Source organism: Phascolarctos cinereus, unplaced genomic scaffold, assembly GCF_003287225.1.
Source record: "Phascolarctos cinereus isolate Bilbo 61053 unplaced genomic scaffold, phaCin_HiC Scaffold_3;HRSCAF=262, whole genome shotgun sequence".
Classification (NCBI taxonomy): domain Eukaryota; kingdom Metazoa; phylum Chordata; class Mammalia; order Diprotodontia; family Phascolarctidae; genus Phascolarctos; species Phascolarctos cinereus.
Genome location: NW_027555736.1, coordinates 40481895 through 40494068, shown reverse-complemented (window position 1 = coordinate 40494068; position 12174 = coordinate 40481895). Strand labels below are relative to the sequence as shown.

The 12174-nt window shown below is 46.2% G+C and overlaps 1 protein-coding gene across 1 annotated transcript in view; it reads left to right on the top strand.

Annotated features, from left to right (window-relative positions):
• Positions 1-11694, top strand: part of ALOX5 (arachidonate 5-lipoxygenase) — a 76127-nt gene extending 64433 nt beyond the window's left edge. Inside the window, exons 10-14 of the mRNA XM_020994477.2 lie at positions 859-1037; positions 1446-1567; positions 2847-2947; positions 8219-8389; positions 10049-11694. Coding sequence (XP_020850136.1) covers positions 859-1037; positions 1446-1567; positions 2847-2947; positions 8219-8389; positions 10049-10228 — 753 coding nt within the window. The 3' untranslated portion in view covers positions 10229-11694. The remainder of the gene's footprint in view (positions 1-858; positions 1038-1445; positions 1568-2846; positions 2948-8218; positions 8390-10048) is intronic.
• The last annotated feature ends 480 nt before the right edge of the window (positions 11695-12174 follow it).

Here is a 12174-nt window from a genome sequence, read left to right as displayed (position 1 = left end):
TTCAAGTACTTTTTAGTTGATTCTCTAGGATTTTCTAAGTATAACATCATATCATCTGCAAAGAGTGATAGTTTTGTTTCCTCGTTGTCTATTCTGATTCCTTTAATTTCTTTTTCTTCTCTTATCGCTATACCTAACATTTCTAGCACAAAATTAAATAATAAAGGTGAGAATGGACAATCCTTCCTTCACCCTTGATATTATTGGGGAGGCTTCTAGCTTATCCCCATTACAGATAATGCTTGCTGATGGTTTTAGATAAATAGTACTTATCATTTTAAGGTAAGCTCCATTTATTCCTAACACTAGTCAGCATCTTTAATGGAAGATGAGAATGGAATCCTCAAGGAAGACAGGAAGGTACTTTTTGTGCGCCAGCACTTGTGTGTGTGGTCAAAAGAAGGCTGGAGATGGAGTCAAAGGACCTGGGTTCAAATCTTGGTTCTGCCACTTACTACCTGTGTGACCTTGGGCAAGTTATGTACACTCTCAAGGTCTTACTTTCTCATTTCTTATGTGAGGGAGTGAAAATAGATGACCTTTAAGGTGCTTCTAGCTCTAAATATATGGTCCTGTGATAGTGTAAGTCTTATGGCAATGTAGTCTAATAGACAGAATGTTGAACTTGAAATCACCAAGACCTGGGTTCATATCCCACCTCAGATACTTACTAGCTGTGTGACCCTAGATAAGTCTCTTAACCTCTGTGTGCCTCAGTTTCCTCTCTCATAAAATGGGGATAGTAATAGCACCTACCTCACGGGATTGTTGCAAGGATCAAATGCCATGTCTGTAAAGTGCTTTGCAAACCTTTGAGCCCTACACGAATAAGAGTGATGAGTATTTCTCCTGTTGAAGGCCAATGCCACTGGGGGTGGAGGACATGTGCAGATGGTGCAGAGGGCCATGAAGGATCTGACTTACCAATCCCTGCTCTTCCCTGAGTACATCAAGGCCAGAGGCATGGACAGCAAAGAAGATATTCCATATTACTTCTACCGGGATGACGGCCTCAAGGTCTGGGAAGCCATACGGAGGTGAGAAGTCTAGCCTTGTGCAACCCTAGAGACCTACTTAATTTCCTCCTTGGTAATTCTTCCTCCTTGGTGGAGGAAAGGGAAAGAGCATCTACTGATCAAAGATCAGAGATCTATGCTGGAAGGGACCTTGCAGGCCTTCTAGTCCAGCCACCTCATGTTATAGATGAGGACACTGGAGGTTAAGTGAGGTGCTGAAGGGTCCCATTGGCAGGATTTGAACCCAGGTGCTCTGTCCCCCATACCCAGCCACCTCCCTTATTGTTCCCAGGGGAGTTGTGTGCAGCCACCCAAAATAAGAGAGTGGAATGTGACCACTCTTGAGATGAAGGGTCTGTCCCAATCTAACATCATATGGATAGATGAGTGTTATGCATAGGACATGATGGCTTCTCCCTTTCTCTTCAGCTTCACAATGGAAATAGTGGAGATCTACTATGAGAGTGATGAGGTGGTGATGGAGGACATGGAGCTCCAGGACTTTGTGAATGATGTTTATGTCTATGGGATGAGGGGCAAGAAGGCTTCAGGTAGGAGGGCTCTGTCTTTCATAAGCCATTCCTGTAGCCATCCCTCTCAAATCTTTCCCCTTCCCACTGTCTTGCTTTCATGGATCCTTCCCTCCCTCCCTCCCTCCCCCCTTCCCCCACCCTCAGCTGCTAGAGACCAAAGCCTCTTCCAGCTCTACAGTAGCAGTATCCATGTTCCTGAGAGGTGAGACCAAAGCTGAGTCAGCTGTAATACAGTTTCTTTGTACCCCCATACAAACTTGTCTCCAGGAGACTTCTGAAGAGTGCAATACGCCAGGTATCAATCGCTTGTATGTCACTTGTATCTTTGATGATGAGGACTGGTCTATACTGTCATGCAGACATCCCCAAAATGAATACTCTACCTAAAATCCTATGCCCCTTTCCCCACCTCCCATAGCCTGATCCATAGCATCCAGGTCAAGCTGGAGGACCAGAACAGTCGCAATAGTTTTATCTGGAATAACTCCAAAAGATCCAGCCCTAGCCTCATCCCAGATGTCCCTGGGTGCTGGTTTGATTCAGGGAAGAGGATAAGAGCCCAATTCTGTTTGAGACTTTTTTGTGGCCCCCCTCAGACAGCACCTGAATACCAAATGTGGCCAAGCCAGACCCCTGGGACCTAGACCATGGTCTAAACTCATGTCCTCAGAGTAGCAGAGGGAAGTTCCCAGAACTGACTCGACCTCTAAGACTAGTTGGTATACACCTGGCAAGAATGAACAGCAAGACCTAAGTTACTTGGTATATTCCAGGACCTTGTACATATTCAGCCACTAGGTGCCTAAATCAGAAATAAAAGCTCGAACCCACTCCAGCTTAACCACCTCCTTGGGGCGCCACAAATCCCATGCCACTCATTCATATAAGCTAAGACTCCCTTCCTGTGGGGGACCCAGACTATAGTGGGGTGGGTCAGAGTCAAAGAAACAAGAAGTTCTGTGGCTCGGACCAAGTTTCAGGTGTGTTCACGCCTCAGCCCATTTTGTTTAGTTATAGGCACCAATCCACCATTTCTGAGGTAGCCCAGACCACTTCTGGAAAGCTGAGGAATTTCTTCCTTATCGTAAGCTGAAAGTCACTTCCCTGTGATTGCCCGGTACTGACTGGTACAGGACTCCCCATTCCTGCTTCTGCCTATTGAAAGATGAGATTTTGTTGAGATGCCCTGCCTTCAGTGGGGCACACAACTGCTCCAGTTGTAGGTCTTGGCTCCCTTCATCAACTGGGAAAATGATCCAGCTCAATGCTCACCAGCCTTCTTTATTTCTCTCTGCAGGATTCCCCAAGTCCATCAAGACCAGGGAAAAACTAGCAGAGTATCTGACAGTGGTGATCTTTACCGCTTCTGCTCAGCATGCTGCTGTGAATTTTGGCCAGGTATAGAATACTCACCTACGAGGTACACGGAGGGGGAGGGAGCTGAGTCTACTGGAGGCCACAGTGGTTTACATAGCAGAAGATGGAGTGTGGAGAAGAAATGCCCCTGGAGTGGGCATGGGGGGCATGTTGGCATGGTGGGAAGCTCCGTCAGCGTCAGTGACTCACCACATACTCAACATTGGGGTGGTGCTTTGGGGGGATTGTGTTCATGATTCAGTCCTTATCTTCAAGTCATTTAGGGAGGAGAAGGCTTATACATGCTGAACAACTTGAAAACAAAATATGACAATCTGTACCTAAAAAGGCATGATATGTATCACTGGGAGGAGTAACCACACTAATGAAATCCCAGTGCCCCAGTATGTGTGAACCTGTGCATGCAGACTCATTGATGAAAATTAATATGGCATGGAGTTATCAGGGAAAGGCTTCGTGGAGGAACTGGATATTAAGACACATTTTAAGAGAATGTTAACAACTTTAAGGAGGCAGAAAGGATCAGAGAAGGCATACCTGAAAGGTAATAACCTAAGTAAAGGTATAAAAGTAGACATCAGGGTTTTTATCACAATCAAGGAGATGAGGCTATTGGACTGTGTGCTGCCTGTGGCCTTGACAAGGGCACAGCCAATGTACCTCCACTGTGAGGCTGCTTGCAAGCAGCCTGCAACATCACAGAGACTTCAGGCCTCAGGTGCCATCTCTAGACCTGTCCTTATACTCATCTCTAAGAGCTGAGTGTGTTGGAAAGAGCCAGGCAAAGCCTCTTGGCAGCACAGCAGGACAGCTCTGAGGACCTGTGTTCTTGGGTGACTTTCTTTATGTGAATCTGTTTTCTCATATTTTGTGTGTTCCTGGTAAAGTCTTGTGTATCAAACAATCTGGGTACAGAGAACACCAAAGGCTAGACATCATTTGGTCCATTAATAAACATTTATTAAACCCCTACTATGTGCTATACACTAGAGATGCAAATACAAAAGTGAGGCAGGGCCTACCCTCAAGGAGCTCACATTCTACTGTTCCTGGATATAACAAAATCCACAAATGAATTCATGCCAAACATTTGGATCTTTGGGAGGGCTTAGTGACTGCTTTCTCCTCATTGGAGCTGCCATGAGCCATATGGCTTTCCTCAGGATTTGAGTCTAGACTGAAAAAGAAAAGGGAAGCAGACACCATCTAGGATCTGACTCCTAGGAACAATGGCTTCCGGGAGAAACAATGAATCCAGACCAGCTGTGAGGCTGCCATCCCAGAGGGTCGTAAGATAACTAACCAACTGTCTGGGGAGGTACTCCAGCTTCTTGAGCTGACCATGGAAAAAGTTGCTTGTCCAGAGTCATTTGTGGACCAGAGAAGATCCCCTAAGTCCATCCCAAGCCAAACCCAGTGAAGGTCACTCTGGTGACCCCAAAGCCATCCAGAATTTGGAGTTACTTTTTTGAGCACTGAGTACCAAGCTACCAAGAAAGGGCCAGACCTGCTTAGGCCCACCATGCTGCTCTCCAGCTATCTTCATCTTCTGCCTCCTTAATCCAGCTTCTGGCCTCAGACCCTCAGACTCTAGCTCTCACCCTGGGATCTGGGAGATTGGGGAGGAATCTCCAAAAATAGCTCATATCTAGACCCAATCCCCCTTTGCTTCCCACCTTTAGCTCTGGACAGGGATCAAATCAACACTACCATTCCTGGAAAGGATAAGTCAATCAGTTGCCCAGCAGCTGCTCTCACCATCTATATAATTTTCCAGACCAACATACCCCTTCCTGGACATCTCTCCTTCACCTCCATATGTTGACTTCTCCTATTTGAATGTAAACCCCTTGAGGGCAGGGATTTTTGCATCCCCAAGACAGCACAGTGCCTGGAACATAATAGGCACTTGAAAAATTCTTTTTCGTTCATTCATTCATTCATTCAACAAGGTCCATTTGCTGTGTGAAGAGTGAACTAGCGAAGCTTCGTAATGGCTCTTCCACCACAATTGGTCAAGTAGACTTGTTGGAGGCTCCATTCAGTGAATTCTGTCTGGCTAAAGCCAATAGTACCAGCTGCTGGAAGGGCTGCAGTTAGATAACTCAAAAGTGGGAGGAGGAAGCTATTTGGTGCAAAGGACAAATAAGCATTAGAACAGGTCAGTAATGGTCATAAACTTATGAGTCATGGACTTCATGGATGGCTCTGAAATTTGCTGCTTGTATGACTTTGGGCAAACACTTAAAGCTCCAGGGACCTCAGTTTCCTTGTCTGTAAAATGATGGAGTTGAACTTGTTAACAACTGAGGTCCCTTCCAACTCTAGATCTATGGTCTTCGGACCTCAGAGATCACGTAGTTTCTGCCCAGTGCTGTGGACCCCTTGACTGTATCCTTACTGTCATCTGACCTCCAATTATCTATTGAATTCACTACTTCCTGTGGTAGCCCAGGCCACTTTAGGATTGCTGAGGAATGTCTTCCTTATCTTGAGCTGCAATTCACTTCCTTGAGACTTCCCATTGGTCCCAGTTCTACTTTCTTTTCCCCATGAGAATCTTTGGAACATGTGCTTATAGTGATCATGTTACAGTGGAAATAACAGTGCCCTAGAAGTAAAGAAGCCCTAGATTCTACTTTTGGTTCTGCTGCTACTTATCTGCATGACTTTAGGCAAATCCCTTCATTTTCCTGGGCTGCAGTTTCCCTATCTGATACTTTCCCAGCCCATCCCCACCCAATGAGCCCTTCCTTATCAACAAACCAGTTAATCATAATCAAGGGCCAAAGGAGCCAATTCTGACAATTACGCAACCACAGCATCCCATCCCTGCCAAGAAAAAGCAAATGAATTACATCCTCCATTCTTCCCACAGCAGATGTTATTTGCAATTAATCAATGTTGTTTTCATCTACTTTATTGTAGCCACTGTGGTTCTGCTTTCTTCACCCCACATCATTTCATACAAGTCTTCCCATATTTCTTTGCAGTCCTCATCTTTGTAGTATCTAATATTCAATAATCTGTTAAATTTGCGTGCCACAATTTATGCAGCCATTTGTAATTGATAGGCAGCCACTTTGATTCCAGTGTTTTGCTACCACAGAAAGCACCATTGTAAGAGGCCTTTCTTGCTGTCCTTGTCCTCCTTGGGGTATATGCCTTTTAAGGGCGTTGCTGGCTCAAAGAGAATTTTCAAGGAGTTTAGTCACTTGTTTTCCAGAAGGAGATTGGGCCAATTCATCCAGTTGGCCAATCACCAACCCCACGAATAATGTGTTAGTACATCTGTCTTCCCACAGCCCTTCCAGCATTGACAATTCACATCTTTTATCATCTTTGCTAATTTAATGGGTGAGAGATGAAACCTCAGAGTAATTTCAGTTTTCAGTTCTCTTATTTGTGATTTGGAACATTTTCCCACATGGTTGTTAATAGTTTACGATTCTTTTGAAAACTGCTCATGTCCTTTGAATACCTCTGCCCTGGGGAATGGCTCTTGGTTTTATACATTTCTGTCAGTTCCCTTTTTTTTTTGTATTAGACTTTTATCAGAGATATTTTATGCAGAGATTTTTTTTTTAAATTTGGGCTTCATTCTTGACCCACTTTGTTCTTTTTCCAATTTGAAAATCATTATTGAATAGGAGGTAGAAGTACGAACTGGAGTACAAACATAATCCTGCTTTCTCTTGGTCTTTTGGGTATACCAGACCATCTGCTGCAAAACAGACCTACCCTTTCCTTGTTTTCCTTCTTGTCCCAAACATATCTTTAAAAAGTTCTTTTTATTGTCTTTAGCATTTTCACAAGTTTCAGTGAATTCTGAGCTTTAGCTTTCCTGCCATTTTTTCCTAACAGTGGCATTCATGCAGCTGCTTTGTATTTGCCCATGGCTCCCACCTCTCAACTTGCGTATGCATGTACTTATCAGAGAGCTCCCTGTGCAGCCATATTAGTCAAGTGTTTTAGATCCCTACCCAGTTTCTTCCCTCTCAAGATCACATTCACTATTATATTATCAGAATGATTCATTTTTAAGAGCCTTCCATCCTTTTAGATCATCTGGCCATAAGACCAAACCAATCACTTCTCTGAACCTTTAGAAATCATCTCAGTACTGTGTAGTGCCTCCTCAACTGTTTATGTAAATACTGATCCATCTGCGTGTCATGCTCCCTCCTGTCAATAAAGGAAAGGTGGTCAGTCTGGATTGGCCTGTTCACAATGAGCCTGTGCTGGCTCTCATTGCCAGCCCCCATTCTAAGACACACTTTAGGAATTTTGCCAGGAATCTGGCAAGTTTATCCAACTAGTTTAGTATGTAGACTTCACCATCTTCTCTTTTCACATAGAAAGTGCTTATACATTTTCATTCATTCATCGTCTTTTCTGAAAGTTGGACATTTGCATTCTCCAGTCCAGTGGCACCTCTTCTCTTCCCTCATTTTGTTCATACTCTCCATCTTGTCCCTCAGGGGAGACTTTGGCAAATGCCAAGCTGAAATCCAGGGATGCCCTGTCTCCAGCATCTCCTTGGTCTGCTCCTATTCTGTAGAATTTTTTTCTCACAGATGAACAATAAATAGCAGCTCAACAATCAGACTGACCAATGCTTTCACTATCCTGGGATGCTACTCATTACAGCCTAGTGTCCTGAAATCACTAGACACTCTCCTCATTTACCTTAGGAGTCAATTCTCTATTGACCATTTTTGGTTTATCCTTGCCAGTCTGATAACTGATCTCCTTAGTAGAAAAAAGAAACCCCACAAAATAGAATTCTGCTTTCTCTGTCATCTCTTGTTCACTCATCGCAACAGCAGCACCTCCAAACCAATGGTCCTGCTTCCAACCTACCTCACAAAGCCAACCTGCAGGGGATCAAGCCTTGTGGAGAAGGGGCCAGCCCTTCTACTAACTGCCAACCCACTGCCACCTACCCATAGGGCAGGCAAGCCAGCCTAGCTGAAGCAGCAAGGCATAGCCAGGGAGAGACAGGAGGTGGTGTTTACCAGGCAAGTCAAACTGTCACCATTACCTCGACCATCACTTCCCCTCTGAGCCCCAAGGAGACTCAGATGATCTGGTCATACTTACCTGATGTCCTGGTTTGTCTTTGCACCTCAATCCCCTGAGTGATCTGCTTGCACATAGTAGGTACTTAACAAAAACCTGATACTGAATTAGAAGGTGGTAGTTACTCAAATGAGGACAGAAAGAAAACCTGTGAATGACAAACTCTGAGTGCTGCCATGTCCTCCTGTCTGTCTGTCTCTCGGTGAACAGTATGACTGGTGCTCCTGGATTCCTAATGCGCCACCGACCATGCGGGCGCCTCCCCCAACAGAAAAGGGCGTGGTCACCATTGAGAAGATAGTGGAAACGCTGCCAGACCGGGGGCGCTCCTGTTGGCATTTGGGAGCTGTATGGGCCCTGAGCCAGTTCCAGGAAAATGAGGTAGGTCTAAAATTGTTTGCCCTTCTTTATCTATTTAGGGAGAGGCACACACGGCATAGTGGAGACAGTAGAGGAAGACCTGGTTTCCGATCATGCTCCTAATACATGTTGGCCACGTGCCCCGGGCACCAGTGGAATCAAATCCAAACAGAAATGGGGCTGCTGAAAGGAGAACCCCCTATTAACACTGTCTGCGTTCCGCTCTATTTTTGTTATCTTGTTAAACACTTCCCAATCCCATTGTAATCTGGTTCAGGCTGCACTGGGGAGTGACAGGCCTCATACTGGATGCCTCTGCTTTAGGCAATGGGCCAAGACCAAATTCCTGAGCAGCTGCCAATGTCCTGGGAGGGGGCTTCCTTGCCGAGGGTTCCCCAAGCGAGTCACCAGTTTGGACAAAAGCAAACATAGCGTTTGGAAAGAGCCAGGCAGTCGATGCGGGAGAAATTGCTACATAGCACTATTAATGTCTGCAAAGCGCCTCACAAACCTTGTCCCATCTGATCCTCACGACTGCCCTACAAGGGAGGTGCTGTTATGACCCCAACTTTACATGTAGAAAGCTTGCCCAGGGTCCCACAAAGAGGAAGTGTCTGAAGCAACAGGATTCACACTCGGGTCTTCTTGCTTCTAGACCCAGAGCTTTATTGGACTTTTTGTTGTTTCAGTCATGTCTGACTCTTTGTGACCCCATTTGGGGTTTTCTTGGCAGATACTGGAGTGGTTTGCCACTTCCTTCTTCAGCTCATTTTACAAATAAGGAAAGTGAGGCAAACAGGGTGAAGTGACTTGTCCAGGATCACACAGCTAATAAATGTCTGAGGCCAGATTTGAACTCATTAAGAGGAGTCTTTCTGGCTCCAGGTCTGGGTGTTCTAACCACTGCCTCACCTAGCATAATTTGTGCCCATACAAAACCCTTCATGTCCATTAGCTCATCAGTCCTCTCAGCCATCTATCTTGTGAGGCATCATCCCCTCATTTTATACCTGGAGAAGCTGAGGTGAGCCAAAAGAGGAATGAGCTTCCTGGGAGGTGATGAGTTCCCCATCACTAGAAGGTGCTTGGCTACCACTTGGAGGATGCATTGCAGTGGAGTTTCTTTTCAGGAACTGGTTCAATTCAATGGCCACCTAAGTCCCTCCTGATTATGTGATCTGGAGGGGCCCGAGGTTAAGAGGGCGTGTGGTTCAGTGACTTGCCCAAGGTCACACAGCCTATGCAAGGGCCAAGCTAGGTCTTCTGGATCTAAATTCAGTTCTCTCTCCCCCGTCACTTACATTTTATTTCCACCAGAATGTAAACTGCTCAAGGGCAAGGGATTCATAGCATTATAGATTTGGAGCATTATGGTCCCCCCATGTTCCTCATTTTGAGGAACTGAAGCCCAGAGGTGACTTGCCTAGGGCCCCAAGGCACCCTTTCATTTTTTATCTTTGGGTCCTCAGCGGTGAGCACCACGCCAGGCACATCGTAGGCCCTAAATGAATGTCTGAATTATTGCCTCGTTCTAGGCAGTAGCACCTATGGAGAACGCAGAGGAAGGTGTGAGTGGTCTGGAAAGGAGGCAGCAGGTGGGCTTTCCCGGGTGGGGTGAGAGTGGGCAGAGAGGCTCTGGAGGCAAGGCCTGACCTGTGCACGTGTACCTTGGCCCATCAGCTGTTCTTGGGCATGTACCCAGAGGAGCATTTCATCGAGAAGCCGGTCAAGGAGGCCATGGTCAAGTTCCGTAAGAACCTTGATGTCATTGTCGGCGGGATCACTGAGCGGAACAAGAATAAGAAGCTGCCTTATTACTACCTGTCCCCGGACCGGGTCCCCAACAGTGTGGCCATATGAGCCAGCCCCCAGCTCCAGCTCTGGGGTCAGGAGGGACGTTCTCTCACTGCAGCAGAGGGAAGGCCTTCGTCTCCTCTGGCAGTCAGAGGGGACTTCTGTGCTGTGTGTCTACACCTGAGCAATCCTCTTTTTAGCAAGAACCTCTCTGGCCACGTTACCAGGCTAAGTAGCTTATGATACCACACTTGGGGTGTCAAGCCGTAGGACATACAATGATACAGCCCCCATTCTGACAAGGGCCTTTCTACAGAGGCCTTTGCGTCCCAGCAAAGTGTGGAAATTGTGGCCCTCCCTCTTAATTCTCACCAGGGAATTTGTGCCTTCTCTGTAGCACATGAAATCTGAATGATCACAAAATAAAAATGGAATTTTCTGGCACTGAAACTATGTGCCTTTATAGAAATACTATTAGAAAGTCCCTCTGGCCCCATCCTGAGTGTCACACACTGGACAGCTGCCTATTTGCCCAGTCCTGGCTCTGTTCCCAGGACTTCTGCTGAGCTCCTTGGGTCAACTGGCACGAGCTCATGGTAAGTCATGTCATGAAGTGGTTCAGCTGTCTACCCAAAATGTCACATTTAATTGAGTCACCTGATGACCCTTTAGTTCTGTTTAGAACTTCTGGCTGATGCCTGGCTGTGTGGCCTTCCCACTTCCCCACTCCTCATTGCACAAATTATCAGGGAGCGAGAGGGAATGGAAAACAATCGCTTTGAGAGTGAGCAGCAGTAGCAAGTCCAGGATCTGGGCAGCCGGGTTCAGGACGCAGAGTGGTTTCTTGCAGTTTTCTTCTCTGTTTTTCTTGTATTTGATAAAATTAAAAGATTCCTATATTTTCTTTAATTTTTTTTTTTGCCATGATTGTTTCGAAGGAAGCAGAGGGAGACATTGCCCATACTATAATCACCACCTTAGGGTCAGGCCTGCTGATGAGGTGGGACCATAGAACTAAGAGCAGGCTTGGACTTCACATTGTTACCACTTCCTTTCTTCCTCCCCCACATCAATAATAATACTAGCTGGCACATACACACAGCTTCACATACAGTTCGCAGAGTGCTTTACAAAATATTAACTCCTTTTATCTGGTGAGGTAAGTGCTACCTTACTCCCTACAGCTTCAGTGACTTGCCTAAGTGTCTGTCTGGGACAGGATTTGAATTCAAGTCTTTCTGACTCAGAGGCCAGTACTCCATCCTCTGGCTCCCCTCCGTGTGCACCCATCTGAGTGGTCACCCTGTTGGCGTGTCCAGCTTGACCTGAGCATCCATTACCGGTCCTGATGGACTGTGAATCACCCAAGCAAGAAGAGATCAGAGCCTCAGCTTGTGCCTGGCCAGCGGGCTGTCTCTGGACCCAAAGGGACCGTCTCTACCTTGCCTTTCTCTCTTCATTCAGTCACTCATTTTCTCAATTAACATGTACAAACATGGACAATAAAGCAAAACAAATTTCCGTGTTGGCAATGGTTCTGCGTATTAGTCCATCTCTTCTCTGCCAAGAGGTGGGCAACATCGTTACTGGTTCTCTGGAACCGTGGCTGGTCACTGCCTTGAGTTCTTCAGTCTTTCCAAGTGGTTTGTCCTGAGAACTTGTAAAGCTGTTTCCTCCAAAAACCTTTCCATGAGGGGTGGTTTGGTCATAAGGGATTTTCCTTTTCATGGAGAATGCTGCTTCAGTCTATGACTTTGCAAATTCACTTCAGAAATCTTACCTGCATGACATGTGCCCAGTTAGGAGAACTTAAAATTATACTCTCAGAAAAAAAAGTGCAATTCCAGCTGAGGAAGTTTCACTCAATGCCTGTGAGGACGGCGGCCGGAGAAGCATCTTGTCTGCCTGGATGGCCCGACGCTCTGGGTGGGTGGTGGGGATGCCTGGGCTGCAAGGCCGTGGGGGTGAAGGCTCTAGGTGAAGAGGGCAGGAAGCAGTGTTGGGCCAGACCC